Here is a 19,169-nt window from a genome sequence, read left to right on the forward strand (position 1 = left end):
TCCCCCACCCAGCCTCGTGGCCGGGCAGGAGAAGGAGGCCTGACACGTCCCTCTGCTGAAACCAGGATCTGAAAAGAGGCCGAACCCCTCAGACTCCTGCTTTTAACTCTGTGTCCTCAGAGGCGTGTCCAAACCTCCGAGTGACCAACCCAGGTGCCAGCAGAAAAGCTGATCACTGATTGGACTGCCTACATCCCCCTGGAAAAATTCACTTCCCCCCCCCAACTACGACAGCTCGACTCCTCTGTGATCAGCTTTTGACATCTCACAGGTTTCTTTCATGGTCTTTTGCTAGGCACACTTGAATACTGATAAGAGTCTTGCACTTTGGGAATGTGGTCACAGCAGAGATCATCACTTGGTCCTTGGACTGGTTCTCTGTGTTGTCTGTGTTGTCTCTAATGCATCACATTGAAGCACCAAGGCAAAACCCTCTTGATTAGCAAACCCTTGGAGACCTCTAAATATTGCCTCACTTCATTACTACTGCAAAATGATCAATATGTCTCACCAAAATTAACTGTACATTGGACATCTTCCTTGCCTGATTACTGTGCATATTTTTTTCCTCAAGGATAATGGAGGTTTGTTCCCAGCCAAGACGTTATCCGAGTTGTAGGCACAGCTGCAGAGTCTCTCTGGGCCTGTGGTCTTTTTGGGAATGGGCTTAGCTGCTAATCAAAAATAGTCTGTACACATGCACATGATTTCTGTTTGGTCAGTATTAGCTGAAATTCATAAATGGTGAGTGATTAGAATAACATACGCCTGTGCTTTTCTAAACATTAGGATGAGGGCTGTAATAACTCACTCCTGGCTGTCTACAGCATATGTTCACAAACCAGAGATGTTTTCCTACTCCTCATTTCATGCTGACCTTTTAACGCAGTAACCGAAGCTAATGTTACACGTACAACATCACATTGGCAGCAATGCAAACATTGGTTTTGGTACAAATAATTAATATTGCTCTAGTCAGACATTTTCTCATTTATTATTTCCAGTTGCTCCACGGCTATTAAAAGGCCACATTTCAAGTGTGGACAAGTGTCCATGATGATATACAGAAGTCTATTAAGTGGAAAACTTGGAGGTGCCTTTGTATTACTCAGATCCCTGAGGAATACTGCTGTGGTCATGCTGTCTTCAAAGACATATATGACCTATCCCCGGTAAGCACTGCTAAAGGTTAGAATAAATATGCATGTTTTCCATGCTTATTAAGCAAAACTCTAGACATTAAGAGAACGTGAGAGGAGTTTCCACTGGTCTCCCAACTAACATCGTAAATTGCTCATGCTGGATGCGCCTGCCTGCCTCAGCTCTGCTCCACTCATCCATGCTGCTGTTTTTCCATACATGCATTCATAGAAATCCATTTGCATGGAAATACAGCTCACTGGTTAAGCTTTTGCATTGTAAATCCAGCTTTAATATTATCAGCACTGCTGGTTCTTGCTGTGCATCAAGGTCCAGTATTCCCCACTGTGCACCAAGGTCCAGTAAGCTGCTCCTTCATGTTGTGGGCTGTGGGACCCATTCCACATCCTGTGTCTTCTAGGCTCTTGCTTTCCACTGCACCTTCTTCCATGAGCAACACCAGGTCCTTCTTTCTGCAGCAGAGGCCAGCTGAGCTGCCCCAGTAAGTGCAGGAAATTTCTAGACTCAACACCACAAAATTGTCCACATGTTGTCCTCAGTAAAATCTCCTTGTCAATGTTATTCTTGCAGGATTCTTTCTGTACAGGAGTTAGATCCCAAGTGAGCGTGGGGGTCTAAGTGACAAGGTTGGAGAGTGCAAAACCTCATTCTCTTCCAGCTCACATCCCAATCTCTAATCCTAACCACTGCCAGCTGGGTCTGAACAGTGACAATGTTTGGGAAGAGGGGAACAGAAAGATGAAAAGGAAAAGCAACTGACAAGAGTATAAACAAATGTCTGAAAAAAGAAGTACAAGAGTTAGAAAAATTAAGGGGCAGATAATGTGAAATTTCTATTCTTCAGGCAGTAAAAATCTACAGAGAGAAAAATAATTTGCTTTCCAGGACAGACCTAGCTCCCAACAAAGTCATGTTATATTCAGAGACTTTTTTTTGCAAAATTCTTTTTAAGAGGAAAAAATGCTGTGTCTTTTTACTAATAAAAATCTGAACACTGTGATCGGGAATTCAGCTAAGGATAAACTTCAACTCCAGTAGTCCTGTTTGTCCAGTACAGGTCTCCCCCTTTCCCTCTTTGGTTTCAGACCCTGATATTTCATTTTCTCCGTTGCTCAGGACACTCTTTTGTTTCGAACCAAAACTCAACCACTGCAACAGTGGTCCCCTGCTCCCTTTTCCCTTTCCTGTTTGGGTATGTTCCCACCACTGCTGTGACCTTCAGAACTGACATATGAAGCATCCCTGCATGATCCCCTAACACTAAGAGTGAGGCTGGGAAATAAAATGAGGAATTATCAGGCATTTACATTCCAAAATTAATGATGAGGAGTGCGAGCCTTCCGAACATCTGTTTCGCCTGTTTTCAAGGGGGGCTTCAATTTACTCCTGGATCTCACCCACGTGGCTGTTGCCATTAACCATCAGTCAGCAGTGCCCTGCACCCCCTGGGAAGAGCTGTGGAACAAACTCCCTCTAAACTGTGGTACATCTCAGTTTTGGGGGGTGATTGTAACAGCCATGAGTTTAGGAAACAGCTGGAGACCCCTGTGAGGATGATGAGAGAAACCCAGGGAGAGCTGTGCTGTCCTGAGGTCTGGAGCCAGACTCAGGGCTGCACAAACAGGAAATTGCTCTCCAAGTGGTTGTGGTCTCCTCCAGGGCACCACTGCCCTGTCCCCTCTGCTGTGTCCCAGACTGGCAACTGTCTCCCAGGGAAGAACAAAGATCTGACCCAAAGGTGAGAGAAGAAACAGAAACTTCAGAAATGTCAGTTTCCAGAGGAAAAAGAAGTAAGAGGGAAAATATAGTAGGGCAAAAGCTCCAGGATTGCATGTGTGTGGAAAAAGAAGTAAGGAGAGATGGATGAAGGGAAACTCTGGGTAATGACCCCTGTTTGGAAATGGACTTGATGGACAGAGGGGCAGAATGCTGTTCCCCAGTAAGGGGAACAGGCAAGGGTGAAGCTACCAGAGAGCAGCCATCTCCTGATCCCATGACTGAAGAGGACAAAGGGGGAGCCCTGGCACATGGTCAGGGTGTCAGAGCAAAATGTAGAATAGACTCTTTATGGAATAAAATGGCTGAGTGGATTACAAAGGCAAATATAACAACCAATCTTCCCGGTGCCCCTGCCTTTGACTTTCAAAGCCTTATGAGGGCACGTTGTTCAGCAGTTACACCCCTCCCTGCTTCAGAGGCACTGGAAGTAACCTTCCCCTCCCAGAGCTCCCCACTTGATTGCCTTTAATAACCTCATGAAGGGTAATGAAGCATATGAAGTTTTGTGTCAAGCTGACTGGTGTGGTGAGGGTGGGAAAGGGGGGCTTTGGGACATTGCTCAAGGCTTTGAGATGTCTTTGAGCAGGGGCCTGGGGTGGGAATGTGACATGCCAAGGCTCAACCCTGGGGTCAGGGTGCTGCTGCAGCAGTTTCAGCTGAGAGCCCCCTGCCCCATTCAGTGCCAGCTCCTCATCCTTTCCTAAATTCTCCTTAGTCCCTCTGTGACTTTCTTGTGGAAATTTTGGGCTGAGGGTGGCACATGGAGGGAAGCATCGCCTGAGCCTCACACCTGCCCACCCACAGGAAGAGCTAGAGGGGAGTTTTAGCTTTCCCTCTTGTCAGAGGAGTTGCCCCATGCCAAAATCTAAGAACAATAAGAGCTGGAGGGAGCTTTAACAGCCTGATGCCAAAAACGACTTTCATTATGCATCGCAGTGCTTGCAGTCATCCAAGGGCTGCGATGTCGGTGCACTCCCAAAATTGGATTTGTGACAGCTGGATTCAGGGTGGAGGTCTGGGAAGCCTCTGTGGTTTACCAAATAACAGAGAGAGACAGGAAAATCAACATGTCACACGGTGTTACTGGCAGTCCGATGGATTTAACCAGCTCCACATTTTCTATCATTTGTGTTGAATTTGCTTGGCTTTTAAAAACAGACAGACTTCCAGGCTTCCAGCCATTTTCAGACTAAACACCCCACACCATTCTGTCCTCCCCATGCTATGCCGAGATGTCTTTTTGACCTGCACAAAGGTCTGATGAGGACTTGGTTCCAAAATGCTGCCTCCAACATCCAATAGAGTGTTGTAATAAAACGGGGGTTTTGTTTGTTTGTTTGTTTGTTTGGGGTTTTTTTGTCTGTTTTTCTTTTAAACAAGGTAACCAAGAAACCTCAACTTGCACCCTGAAATGCTGATTGCATTAAGTGGTTCAGTCCATCAAGTTCCCAGTGACACTTGCTGCCTGTGGGTTTCAGATAAAGACGGGGAACTAAAGTAGCTTAGTGGATTAAAGGAATTGCCTTTCCCACCTAGACACCGCGGCTGGAACCCGATTTTGGCGCTCAAGTGTGATTGCTCATTTGCTTCGGGGCAGGGAGGTGGGGGAAGACCACCTGAATTTGCGTGGTCACCTGGCAACCAGGGGTGGCAGCCACTGGCACCGGCGCCTTTGGCTCCCTGCAGGTTGTTCCCCTACCAGATGCTCTCCCCATGTGGGATTTCCCTGCTGCTGAAAATTGAGTCCCTTTTGGCATGAAATAACTATCCCTCACAGCAAATGTGGAGAAGCTTTTCCCAGAATACACTGTGACAAATTCTGCCAAATTCCTGTTCACGGAGAGTAGTGTTCAGACAGAGGAGGTGCTGAATGGTTAACCTTTCCATCAGCCCAGGGACAGGCTCTGGCTGTGAAAGCACCAGTAATTTACCTTCCATTAAGATGCTGCAGCTTCTCATCTATTTGAAAGCTGCAAGAAATTGTTTTCTAAATAATAAGACTTTTTCTGTAAAAAAATATCATAGGTAATGGAAAGATTAAAACAGGGGTTGAGACACCACCAATCTATATATTCAATCAATGTCAAATGCTTTATGCAGTCGTTCTCTGCTTCCTGATACATGTTAGTGGGACTGTACCAGAAAGCTCAGGAGAATTTCCAGGAACTGCTGCTATTTTAACTTTCTTTTTTTATTATTATTTTTAGTCCAGCTTTGAGATCTAGAACAGAATAATTGAAAGTTGCCCAAATGACTGAGATCAGTGGAAAACCTTGCAGAGAACCCATGACTTTTAGTTTACAGCCCTAGAGCCACTTTCAAAGGAACAACACAGCTTTCAGGCCTGTTCCTTTCACTTTTCAGTGTGGTTGTAATAAAAGTGAACTTTCTTAAGGGATATTTGTTTCTGTATGCAGCTGAGACAAATCATTCCTTATATACCTGGACACACCAGAGCACCTGAGAAAATGTGTCCTGAAGAGCTATCTCTTGATTGGTGTGTTCTCCAAGGTGGAACATCAAAATTTTGTCTTGGTAGCAGCATGCTGCAATCTTCACAAGCAGAGAATTTATCCAAGATAGTGAGATTTTGATTAGGAAGAACTGAAGCAGCCAAGCTGAATCTGAACAGCCAATATCCTCACTTTTCAGAATTCTTTTTTCCCATATAGTATCTAGGAAAACAGTCTATGTGAGCAGTAGGAGAGAGGAAACCACTTCTTACCTCTGCAAACAGAAGGTGGTCCCCCTCTGCTGGTTGAGGCACAAGTGAAACACAGTCTTTCACGGGAATGATGTGTCTGTGTGGCGGAGGACAGAGACAGAAATACCTCTTAATGTCGAATTAATCCAACACAGTTTAATAATAAGGCACAAAGGAACAGTAGTCGCTTACCATCAGATTTAAAACACTTTATGTGTAAGCTGCCCATTTAAACCCTCTTCTTATGCTCTCTTGTTAGCACTTGCTACACATCCCTGTTTTACTTCCCCTTTCTTCTGGGATTTTCCTGACCCAACTTTCATTGAAATGTGATTCAAGCAGAAAAATGGGTTGAAAGCTGCTCTCTCAATATTTTCTGTAAGAGTCTAGAAGAAGGCTGACCTTGACACAGGACATGGTGTCATTGCCTCTTCCCTGTGCTGCGTGGTGTAACAGCTACTCCCTCTTGTGAGGAATCAGGAGGAAGCCTGCTCTGCAGCCCTAAACAAGGGGTAAGTTTTGCTTAACACTGAATTGAGCTAATGGAATGGGAGATTGTTCTTGGGTACTATCTGCAGGGTTGATTCTAGGCTGCAGCCAGAGCTGATTTGGGTCTCTTTTTCCCCATGGAATTAGGGACTCTTTTTGTCTGTGCTGATTTTCAAGTTTCTCTCTGAGAAACTCATAGGTTACAAAACAGAAACATTTGGGAGTTTCTTGGCAATCAAAACTTCTCAGATCATGAAAAATCATTAAAATAATCATGTACTTGAAAACATGTATTGAGTGCAAAAGCTGTTTTTCACTGGAAAACATCAGGGACAATTTTCTCTACCAGTCTGGCAGATCTAGTCACACATAAGCCTTAGCTCCTTTCTTATCCTCTTTCATTTCCTTTTGTTTTGCCTCCTTCCACCCAAATGCCCTTTCCCTCCCTGCCAGGGACAGGGCTGGTGCTGTGGTCGGAGGGTCAGTGCATGGTCAAAGGGTCAGCACTCCCTGGCTCAGCCCCTGCAGAAGGTGTCAGCATCATTTAAATGTCCTGAAGAGCAGTGGGATTTCGTGGTGCTCTGGTGTTGGGGGAAAAGAACTAACAATTCCCCATTTACTTCTGACTCTAGGAAGCAGGAGAAGGCTGGAGCTGGAAACGGGAGTAGAGCACCAGAATGAGGGAAACTTCCAGGCTTCTGCTGTAGGCAGCAATGGGCCCTGTCCCCTGCACTGTGGCATAAAGATCGCTGAGATCCTCAGCTGAAATAGCAATGCAATGACAATATTACTGGGACAGGTTTGTCTTCCTCACTCAGACCCGGTTAATTGGGATCCACTAGCTAAAGAAATCGCTATTTACCCCAGTCAGCCACCGAATACAGTTTATTTAACTTACAACATGCAAATACCCTGGTGGTCAGAGGGTTAAGAGGCAGCGATGACTAAGTGCTTGCAAATTGATGCAGTGCCCTGAGGGCACCTCTGCCGGTAACAAAGTGCATCTCGAACAGATCTGACTGTGCTACAGCCCAGCAAAGTGGAGTGGAGTGGATCTGTCCAGGTTACCTGCAAATGTGACTGACATTCTAACACAGATCAACACCCATCAGGGCTCCGATTACATTAATCACAAAGCCTTGGAAAACCATCTGTAAGGACTTTCTCTTCTTCAGGAGAAATTTATTGATGGGATCTGAGAACAGTGGAAAAATCAGTGGAAAAGTCAAGAAGCAAAAGCCATTTAAGTTCTTTTCTTTGCTCACCTTTCTCATGATGGAAACCAGTAATACTAGCAGCGGCTGCTACGTGTGAATTAATCTGGGTGCTGTGTTCCTCCTCCCCCACTTTCCTTGCCCTGGCCTTGGATGTGGAGAAGCCCCTGTCACCCATGGATGTGGCCACACCCAGACAAGCGACAGGAAGCAAGAAATCACCACTGCAGGACTGGCAGCAGGAGATGAACGGGACTGTGATAGTGAAAAATGCACAGGCTGGGAAAGGCTGGATTTCCCAGGGGGCTTGAGGACACCCATGTGTGGTATGAGTGCCCCTGCAGGTGAAATTAGGGTGCCATGGGTGCCTCCCACCCCTGCCTCACCCTGGAGCACCCAGACTCTCTCTATGCCAAATCTTGCCACAGGGATGTGACCATGCTGTCCCCAAGCCCACACCTCTGCCCTCCTGCTGAAGGGCTTCAGCCATGATGAGCTCAGGGCAGGCACCAAAGGGCCAAGAGACACAGGGTGGCCAAGCCTCCTCCAGTGGTGTTTTGGAGGAAGAAAAGTGTGCTTATTTTCTTTGCTAAAAGAAAATGTGTTCAGGAGCCAAGATCATGACTTGACTCATGACTCAGGTCCCTCCTCATGACGTTGCCCCACTTGTGCTTGTGCACTGGAACATCTCACCCTCAGCAGGCACAGCAGAAATGCAGACAAGGTGGTAACCCCCAGGCTGCACACTGGGTCAGGGGCTGAATGGCATTGGGATTAAAAAAAAAATCGAAAAATAAAAATTTGAGGAAAAAAATCCCAATCCAAGCTTTGAGACTGCAGTTTGTCCCAGCTCCTCCTTTCTTATGATGGGCCAGGATGGCTAGTAGGTGTTCTTTGAGGCAAGATGACTCCTCTTGGACTTTGATTCAAAGCCACCATGCCAGGAGGATGCTGCATCTTGCCTTATCCTCCAGTTCTGCTACTTTGCATTTCAGATGCAGGGGCATGGTTTATAACCTAATTCCAAAACACAAAGGCTTGGCATCTATTTTTTATGCTTTGTTAAGTAGCTGTTTGGATTTTTATGATTCAACTTATATTTGTGGGCTTTTTTTTTTGTTTTGTGCAGCCATCCAACAGTAACATTAAATAAAAAGTGGAGTCCCTTTATTGATTTGCTTTTGGTTAAAAACAAACATGTCATATATAAATGAGATGTACACTGCTTGTAGATAGTAGAGAAAACATTCATAAAGCCATTGAAAGAAAAAACTAAACTGAATATATCACAGCCACCTTTCTGAATCGTTCAAACAGGGAAGTTTACACCCCTAAAAGGTTGATACTCCTTCTGGCAAACTTTTAATATAATAATTTGGTTCGTACTTTAAATGCCTGGCATATTTTAACCTTGGAGATAAATGAATCTCAGTGGGATTGCTGAGTAATTAAGAAAAGTGTGTCTGATGGGCTTGCTTCTTATGGAGAGGTGAAATAACACGGTGAGAGTCAGCTGATCATTTGATATCTTTACATTAAAAAAAACAAGGCAAACCCTGAGGCATGCCATTGTTATGCTGTGTGACAGGGATTGCTTTCAAAGAAGTCTTGTTTTCAGTGTTAGCTGTATCATGGTTTTTAAATTGCCTTTTAAAATGTAAGCCAATGTGCATTCTGGAGGGAAACCTCCTGGGAGCCCCTGAGCCGGAGCACGGCGGCCTCGAGGCCGGAGGTCAGGGCTCATCTGCTCACTGGGGCTTTCCTTGATCGAGGGCGACAGCTCGGTGGGAGAGCGGCGAGGTGGAAGGGCTTGAGGAGGAGCAGTTTGGTGTCTGCTGGCTAATTACTGGCAAGAGGTCTGCAGGAGCTGTTTAGTTTCTAGTAATAGGTCAAGACATAGTCAGCATAGTCTTGAGAACTTGCTTTAGGGTTTTGTGTTGAGCCATCTGGATGCTGTTTTACTGAGGGCTTACATTCCTGGTAAAAAGCACTGAAAAGCAGCTGAAACACTGAGCCCCCAAAGAAAGGAAATCAGGCTTTGAATTACTGCCCGAGTGTGGCATGCAATGAGGATCAGCACACACAGTTTTAGTCCCAGTGCCACTGCACACAAATCACACTGGGAAGGCTCCCTCAGCTGTTACTGCCAGCAGAGGGATCTTTGCACATCCAGACGTTTCACTCCCAGTAGTCACTCTGCTGGAAAAACCTTGGAGAGCAGGCTGCAGGAATTTTCCCTCCAGCATAAAGCAGCAGAGTTATACCCCAGGCAGGAAGCTTTCAGCCTTGGTCTCTGCTGGCTGCCCAAGGTCAGGCTGTGCTCTCCCCTCGGGAGTTGGCTGTATCACAGCCAGGAACGCGTGGTGTCAGCTGGGATTTGTGCTGACAATATTGCTCTTGGTTTCAATGAGCATCCTCTAGCATGAAAAGCATTCCAGGAAGGAGGTGGCTGTGTCCCCAGGGATGATAACTGATCTCATTGTAAAAAACATTAGTTGTTCTCTGGAAAACAGAGCCACCATCAAGACATTATGTAATTAGGACCATTGCCCCTTAAAATTATTGTTTTCAACTAAAAGATGTTATTACTATTGGTGGAGAAGTGGCTGCAGGAGCAGTCCACTTGACAGTTGTGTCTGAGAGCATGGGGCAGAAGCACCTGTTTATTGACTATATAAATCAAATTAATTTAGTTAAATTTACAAACACAGGCAGAAAGGCAATAAGGTCTGTCATGTAGCTGTGCCCCAAAACAGACAACACCGTCAGTATTGAAACTGCTCTCCCCAAGGAAACCAAGAATGTGATGTGGCTGCAAGTATTCATTTGGTTGTTGTCATTTCCAGTGCTACATATTTTAAATTTACTTCAAGCACTGTTGAAAGCCTATAATGGTGAGGAATTACCTGCCCAGAGGGACTCTGGGTGACATGCCCACCAGCACTAAGGGAAGTTGTGCTGTCTTGCTCCACGGAAATAGTGAATTAAGGGTTTATAACCCAGGTTAATAACTCCAGATATATCTCCTTCTACCACACAAGGACAGTGAATTATTTATAGTCAGAACTCCTGCCCCCCCAGCTCTCACCTTCTGCCCCTCTCCACTGCTTTACCAACATCTTTTGCCCTGTCCATGACTCCAGCCATGCCTAAGGCATGGCACAGCATCACTCTTTCACCTGGGATGCAAAGAAGAGGTAAAAAGAGGTCATATTTGGAAAATCCCCTCCAGCACTTCTCGCTGTGGTATTTGCCATGTTATCCAAGGCCAGATGGGCTGTGTGATGTGGATCTTACACCTCAGCCTGTATCTGGTTTGTGAGATGCTAATCCAGGGGGACAGGGAGACAAAGTCCCTGCAGAACGTAGCCCAGAGGGAGCTGCGTGGCTTTCAGTGCTCTGGGCACCTGGGGATGGCAATCATTGGTTTGCTCCATCATAATTACAAGGGTATATTGAGCTGAAGGACAGCCCCAGAATTTGTTTCAGGGAGGACTGAAACAGAGGAGAGCCACCTCATTTCTTTTCTCCTGAGATTATCCTGAGGGTGAAATTAGTAGTCTAGGTGTGAAATTTTGCCATCAGATACCTGTCAACAAATGCCACTGTGGGAGCACCACATGTGAGCACAGGAAGAGGATCTGGTCCTCCAGGTGAGGCCCTTCTTCTTCAGCATTTTTTTTTTGTGTATAGTTTCTGGGCAGATGAGTCCCTGCACCATCTCTGACCTCTGTGGGCTCAACCAAAGCTATCTGTAGGCTGGAAAAATGCCACCAGCTGCCAGGATGCCTTTGGTACTTGCGCAGATGTGAAAGGACACATTCCAAGCAAGCTGTTCTGGGTAGAGCTCATGCAGGATGGGCACCTCTGGTGACATGATGGGACATGGTAATCAACAGCACTTGGCACTGAATACTGCCTCTCATCCTCATTGCTCCCCAGCCTCTCTGCCATTAGCTAATTGAGCTTTGCAACAAAGCCTCGGAAACACTGGCTTTGGCAGGCACATTTTTCAGATATAGATTTGGAAAGGCTGCATGTGCCCCTTGGCCAGCGGTCATCTGTGGGATCTGTGAGCCTTTAGATGGCAGGACCCGGTGAGACTGTCCAATAGTGAAGGTGGCCGCTGGTCTCACCAGGACCACAAGGGAAGATACTGCTGTAGTCTGTCCCAGAGACTCATGAAAAGTGGTTTGAAATTTAGAAAAGGGGTCTGAAATTTAGACAAATGTCCAACCATTCCCAGCCTGAATAATTTATCATTTTTGTGACCCAGAAGAGCAGGAACTTAGCAGCCTGTCTTGCTGAGCTGTTTGGATACAGCCCTCCACCTCTTTTTCTACATGTCCTTCTCCTTGTGGGGGAGATGGGAGCAGCAGTACCTAGTTCATCCGGGCTCCTCTGCAGCCCCCAAAATCTTCTCATCCTTTGGCATGAGCACAGCAAGTCTGTTTCCTTCCCTTTACCTGTCCATCCTTTGCACATTTCCGTGCCTGTGTCTCTGAGTCTATTTTAAAGTGGCTGGACTGAACAAAGCCCACTGGGACTCTGGCAGGCTCCTCGGGAGGCCCCAGCACCCTGGTTTCACACCAGCACTGGAGCTGAGAGCACACTGGGGAGATTAAAGGGCATCAGCCACGCTTCCACCAGCTTGCCGTGCCCGCTGCCACTTCTCCTGGCTCGGTCCTGCTCTGGGAGCAAAGAGAGGGCAGAAACAGCCTCTCAGGCAGGGCTCCCAGCCACGGAAAAGCTCCTCATCCCTTCAAACCTCCTCAGAGTTAGAGGCTAGCTCTGAGCAAGCCTCTGCTCTCCTGTCGGCAGGAGAAGGAGCCTCCTCCATCCATCACTTCTGGCTGCAGGAGTTTTTCTCTCCAGTGCAAGGCGACTGAGACAGATTCAGTCCCTCCACCCAGCCGGCAGGGCCTGGGGCAGCAGCAGTCTCCGGTGGGCACTGTTAGGCTGGCAAGTGAAAGCAATAGGTCTTTATGGTAATTTGGGCACCAGGCAACCGCTATGAATAGGAAATGATGGCAGTTACTTTATCTAGTAACAGCATGAAAATGTGAAGTGCCTTTATTGAGCTGCTGGCTTGCTGGTGAGAGTTAAAGGAGATGCTCTCTGGGGTATAACATTTGCAGAGAAGTGGCATGAGATATTGCCATAAACTCCTCTGTTAATAAGAGAGCAGAGGAAGGCAGAGAATACCTAATGCAGCCGTGTGAAAGGACAAAATTAAGACGCCAGAAGCAGCAACATTTTTCCCTCGCCAGCAGATGTACCCCAAGGAGAAATGAAGAATTTCCCTCTTGACCCGACAACTAGAAAACTCATGTAGTGCTAATATTAATATAGGAAGGATGGCTTTGAAAGGAATGAAAGAAAAACACATCTTGTCACATCAGTGCCCTCCAATACCAGCGAGGAATTTAAGTCTCTGCCGAAGGGAAGATTAACAGGGAAGATACCAGCTCAGCAGCTGTGCAGTGACAAGGCTCTGCAGGTGGCCAGGGGGTGCAGGAACGACTTTTGCTCTGTGACAGATGGGGGAGATGTGGCCCAAGTGTGTAAAAAAAAGGCAGCATGCATCCCCAGTTACTCCAACGATGGTGTTGCATTGCAGCGCTGCAAGGCAGCTCTGAGGGCAATGACCATGCACGGTTCAAGGTGAGCTGCCCAGAGCAGAAGGCAGCACTCAGAAAACACTGGGAAGAACCTCAGAATTTCAAAATTGGTCACAGTTCAGAAAATTCTGTTTTCTCCCTCTCCCAAGTTTTGTAAGATTGTCTGTGGCATTTATCACTGATGTCTTAATTGGCATGTTATTTAACTGCTCAAAGGCTGCTTTTGATAGTTCTTGCCCAATGAAAGCTGTTCTGAGAAAATAAAAACTGTTGAGACATTTAGGATCAGTTGCTGCTTAAAGTACATGTACAGTTCCAGTGCATCTATAGCTTATATTGATGAATGGAGTAAAAATGGATTTCTGAAAACCTATTTGGCAAAATAATTCATCACAGATAAAGAACTTTGGTAAAGCAAACAAATTCTGACAACACTTTGCTTTTTGAAAAAAAATGACTACTAAATAAGAGAAAAAAATCTGCTTATATTCTCACCTCCCATCATTGTAGTTGCCCAAGAAGATGAGAGGACAGAGAACCTCCCTGTATTTTTCAGGGAAATCTGTGGTTCTCCTCCATGCCTGCAGTCAGCTAAAGGCAACACTACCTGTCTATTGAGTTTGGGCCAAAACTGGGTCTTCACATGGAGAAAGTCTGATGGCAGAGATTGCCCCAGCTCAGGAAGGGAAAGCACAATGACTTTCTGAAGTCAGAAGCTCGTGCAGAAAATAATTCAGACTGAAAATATGATGAAAAATGCTAGTGGTGAAGATAATAATCTTCGGAAGAACTTAGCAGGAGATGCCACTTGTCTCCTTTATGGGGATCTTCAAAGCCAGGCTTTTTGGAAAGAATGGGCTCCAATCAAAGCACAAAGCAGTCAGTGTGAAGTGACATATGGTTTACAGGGGCCAGGGTGGAGGGCTGCAACACTTGTTCCAGTTGTAAAAGTGGTTGCTGCTCCTAAAAGGCTCTGATTCCCTATGGATGTGCCCTCCAATGCCCCAGGATGACAGCTGTAGGTGTTTAGGGAATGCCAGGAGAATGGACAGCAAGTGATGATCCCTGTCCATGAGTCCACTCAAAATGCCATCTCCTGTAGTCACTGCAGGGGACAGGGTGCTGGGCTGGAGGGGTAATTGCACTGAGCTAGTGAGACTTTTTGCATATCTTGCTAAAAAGACAGCACAGGAAAATGGTAACAGTGCAAACACCTCTCCTCAAAACCTGCTGTGAGAGCCAGGAGACCACATGAAGCTTTGTACTCTTTGTATCCAAAGGATGCAGAAAACTGCCTGATGTCCCAGCCAGGTGGCAGGTTAGATTGGCCTGGTTCCTTTCTCAGGGAAATACAAAGAGTGGAGCCAGAGGACATCCTGCGTCAGCCAGCCTTGCCAGAAATCCTACAAGCACTCAGAAACATGGGCAGGCTAGTAAAGGGCTTGAAAGGACACTTGTGACACCCTGAGCAGCATCTGCTCTCCTGTTCTTGGGATAAATACTAGTGCTGATGTGGTCCATAGCAGGTTAGGTTTCCCCTATGGCTGTTGAAGAGACAAAGCAGCATATAGGAAGGTCACTCCCAAAAGTGCCCAGTCAGAGAGACAAACAAATTTGGTTGAAACCCCAAACCTCATGTTGGGTTTGGACAGAGTAACACATCTCCCAGGCTATCATCCTGCCAAGTCACACAGTGTCTGGACACCTGAGGTTTCCCACGAGTGTTCTCCTTTCACCTTGGCAGTTTGGGCTGAAAAACTGGAAAGCCATTGCTGTTGTGGTTGGTTTTTGTGCCTGGCTGATCCTATTACCATGCAAACCTGATGCAGCCGCAGCAGCAGCTCAGCGGTTAGAGCATTATAATCCCATGTGTGTTACAGTGATGCCACTTGAGCTGCTAATTTGGCAAAATCTGGATCCTAATGGAGATTTAGCTCATGGACTTCTGCCACTTCCCGCTTGTCTGCCATAGAATTAATCACCTTGGAAATACTGGCTGCAGCCATCAGAAATTTGCAACCCACAGTGAAATGGGATTCAGCAAATGGCCCCTGCAGGTGAACTTGTTTCTCCTCTCTCTGGCTGCATCCACACAGCTAAACAATGACATTGAGCACCCGCTCCGTGGTGTGAGGCCAGGTGGGCCAATTGAATTCCCAAACCTGGATGAGACCACCATGAACTCAAATTAATGGAGTTGTGCAGTTCCAGAGCCTCTGTGTGTGAAAGCAGAAGAAAGAACCAGATCCACACCCGCATGCCAAACGATGCTGCTGATCCTTTGTTTGCAAGAGAAATTGCACGCACAGCCAGCTGTTGTGTCTTGGTGGGTGTAGGGTCCCTCATCAAGCAGCTGCTAAAATCTTGTGTTGAAATGCAATAAGCATGTGCTCTGTGGGGATCTCTGGAAAAAATACGGGCAGTAAAATATTTTCCAGTTGTGCCACCATGGATGCAGTGAGCATGAGTTACTTTCAGATGCACTGAATGCTCATTTTCATCCTTCCCCACAGATACTGGTGGCAGCCAGATGCTCCTCAGAAGGTCATACATAGCAAGTATGATGGGCACAGAAGCACAAAGGGATTTGGGCACTGCAAAGGTCCCTCACCCATTCCTGAACGTGGTCTTTTTTTTGGAGAATGACAACTCTTTTTGTATACCAGCCCAGAGGCATGAATACATTTTCAGGTTGAAGATGATCCTATGTGCCTATGGGATCAGGGATACCTCTCCTGCCAACCCTGGAAGGCAGCTGGGTCTCCAGGGGGGTGGATCACAGACTTTCCAGAGCCCTGAGGTTAGCAAGACTGCAGGGATGGGGAGTTTCATCTCTGCTGTCCATGGTTATGGTGGTGCTCCCCAAGTCTAGGCATTTAGTCAATAGTCAAACAGAAATGATCCCCAGGGATTCAGGTGGCAATAACCAGTGCAAATAGCAAGGACCATAGCTCATTTATGGCTTTGATGGCAGAATACTTGCACTGGTAACTTGCAGACTGAAATTTCCTGGTATCAAGATTTGTGCAGCTACTAAGTATAAATCAGGAAAAAACAAATAATAAATTGCTGGAGGCTCATTTTTCTTTGGGAACAGAGAGAGAAAGAATACGTTTAAGCAAAACGATTCACTCACTTGTCCTCAAGTCTGTCTGAAAATATTCTCAAAGTGTCCCTCAGCACCGCAAAAATTATCTCCTGTTCTCATTTACAACCAAATGTTAAGAACTGAGGGATACATATTCTTCCCATCCTGAATGGGTTTTTTTGAGGGTTGTGTAATCAGCTGCTCCAGCATTTCACAATTTTCACTTATTTATCTACTCAGGCTTTTTTCTTTTTTTCTTTTTTTTTTTTTCTGTGCACAGCCTCTCTGCAGTCTGGCAGAGCCAGGCTTGCAGTATTGATTTAGGAAGAGGCAGTTGTGACAATACAGTCCCAGGCTAATTCCTGTGCTGTACGGGGGCTGCTCTGTCTGTAGCAGCAGTCTCACCCCCAGCATGGGGCTCACTTTTAAAATGAAGAAAAAAAAATGAAAGAAAAGCTACTTTTCTCTGTTCTGCTTTGAAGGGAAAAAGGATTACCAAGGCTAAATAAGCCATCTGAGTACTTAGCTAGCAAGCCTAAATATCACCCTGATAGGAAGTTCTGGCAGAGAGCTAATTAAATTAACTCTCTTTGATTTATTAACAAGCAGAGCAACATATCACACAGGATTGTCCCATGAAATGAATGTGCTTTCTGATTCCCTTAGCTGCTTCAGCACCTCCCAGAAAACCCAGTTAGAAGGACTCAAGTTTAATGAGACTCAATGGCTCGAGAAGGATCCCTGCCCACCAACAGAGATACGCACTGGTAATAATACCTAAAAGCATGTTTATTTTCGTTGCATTTCCCTAATTCCTTTTTAATGCCTAGGACTATCTAATGGCTAATTCGTAATTTCCTGCTCACCGATACACAGATGAATGACAAGCAAAAGCCTTCTGCATGTTTAATTATTCTGTTGATTTAAAAGCCACTTTTCCCTCAGTGCAAGTTTCTCTGTGTGTGTGTGCTCTCATGCATCATGTATTTCATTATTTTTAGAAGCATGCTCTGTGCCTTTTTATGCTCCCATAGTTCCAGCATCCAGTAATTACCATGTTTTGTGTCCAACAGACCTGATCTACCAGCGAGTGTAAATCAGGAAAACATTGCTGTCTCTAAATGGAGTGATTCCAAGTTACACCAGACCTGAGACCTGACCTCTCCTATTTTCAATGATGGGGAAAATGTTATTTGTGTGCTGGGACTCTTGTGAAGTAGCAGGATATAAAATTTAGAAAACTTCAGAGCAGTGAAAATCCAAATTGAAGCTTGTGAATGCACAGACGAGAATCTATTTATGTAGCAAGCTCTACTTCTGCTTAACCCCTGCAAGGAACTGTAACTCCTTTTGCATATTTGATTTTTCTCCCTCAGTAAAACGTAGTCTGCTTAACCTATTTTTGCTGCTTTCCAACAGTTTCACTGGAGGGATTCTTCCTCTCGCCTTACATGTAGCTTTGCTATCTGAGCGCTCCTTTGTTAAGTTAAGGCAATTAACAAATGGAGATGTTAAGCAATCAATTTTGCCTGCATATCTCCACAGCCTTACATATGACTGGCTGTAATCACAAGATAAATGCAATGTGCTGATGTATGGTAATGTTCAATAATACATTCTACACCAGGCTCAATTCATCAGGGAGTTTCTAGAGGGGAGGCATTTGTTATTGGCTGTCTCCGGACCTCAAGGATAACATTCCTGTCCTTTCCATTGGCCACCCCGCTGCTGCAAGCCTCTTCCCGTCTTATTTTGATGATGAATATGAAGGCATGCTAAGCTGTGCCGGAGAGCAGCTCTCGCCGACTACACTCCCACCCCGGGCTCAAGGACTCCAGAGCTCCCCGGCTGCTTCCCCTGCCCACTGCCAGCAGCAGCAGCAGCACCAGCAGCAGCAGCAGCAGCAAAGCCAAAAGTTGTGATGCTTTTCTTCACCCAGTGCTTTGGGGCTGTGTTAGATCTTATTCACCTGCGGTTTCAGCACTACAAGGCAAAGAGGGTTTTCTCAGCTGCTGGGCAACTTGTCTGTGTTGTCAACCCAACACACAGCCTCAAGGTGAGTTAAAATATATTTTCTCTTCTAACATCTCCTCATCTTCCCCACCACCGCCACCCGTGATTCTCCACAGGGAATGAAACTGAGCTCTGGCAGCAAGGGGAGAGTGCTGTTAACACATTGCAGCCCTGGCAGAGAGGATGTTTGCATTGTCTGAATGCATGATTCCCTTTGGAGCAAAGGAGAAGCAACCCATTGCTCCAAGCGGTCGTGGGAAGTCACGGCTCCCCCTCCCTAAAGTTTCCTCATCCTTTTCACCCACATAATGAATATGCACGTTGCAAGCATTCAGTAAAAATGATTGGAAAAGTTAGTTGGATGAATCAACATCCCTTTCTAGCAGAAGGATGCTGTGTGGTCTCCCAGGCTGACACCCCAGCACAGAGGGATGCTGCCAGGCAGTGGGGAACAGGAAGAGGGGGGTGGCAGCAGAGGGATCTCCTCTGCTGTCGTTTTCTCTTTCAGGGGAGAAACTGTTGTTTCTGTCTCCTGGGGGGAGTTGAAGGCATTCCTCTGGCGCTAAAACTGCCCTTAAGCTTTTTGCAAGGTGAATCTATTTTAGGAGGTAGACTACGCTTGCTTTAATGCAAAACTATTTATAGTCCCCATAAAGACATTTCTTTTACTTGCACAGTTCTGAATTTTCTCTGACAAAGTGTCGACAGCTCCATCTATACCAGAGCCCTCATGTTTGTAGTAGAGAAGGAGCAGCAGGGGGAGAAAGCAATCAGGAGGCTTTAATTACTTTATCACACTAGTGAATGACCAACTTTAATGAAGTGGCTTCTGTTTTGTGAGAAGTACTTGCTGACCTGACTCGTGAAATAGCTCCGCTATCCTGGTGCAAGCTTAGAAATTAATTTAATTCAGAACAACTTGGTTTTTGGCACTGCAAGGGTCCCTGTGAGGTACTTGGAGTTGTTGCAGGAAGCATCTTTCCCGAGCTCCTGGTCCCTGGGAAGTCCATTGATGGGGTAAATCCCTCTTCAGAACAGCATCGCCTCACAAAAAAAAGGGCATGTTTCCCACCGTCCTCTTTCCCGTCTCAAGCTGTGCT

At 46.0% G+C, this 19,169-nt stretch overlaps 1 protein-coding gene across 1 annotated transcript in view; it reads left to right on the forward strand.

The window, feature by feature from the left end:
• The first annotated feature begins 17,720 nt into the window (after window positions 1-17,720).
• Window positions 17,721-19,169, forward strand: part of SIAH3 (siah E3 ubiquitin protein ligase family member 3) — a 39,336-nt gene continuing 37,887 nt past the window's right edge. Inside the window, 1 exon segment of the mRNA XM_063393529.1 lies at window positions 17,721-18,112. Within this exon segment, the coding sequence (XP_063249599.1) occupies window positions 17,978-18,112 (135 nt within the window). The 5' untranslated portion in view covers window positions 17,721-17,977.

Source organism: Prinia subflava, chromosome 3 (assembly GCF_021018805.1).
Source record: "Prinia subflava isolate CZ2003 ecotype Zambia chromosome 3, Cam_Psub_1.2, whole genome shotgun sequence".
NCBI lineage: Eukaryota > Metazoa > Chordata > Aves > Passeriformes > Cisticolidae > Prinia > Prinia subflava.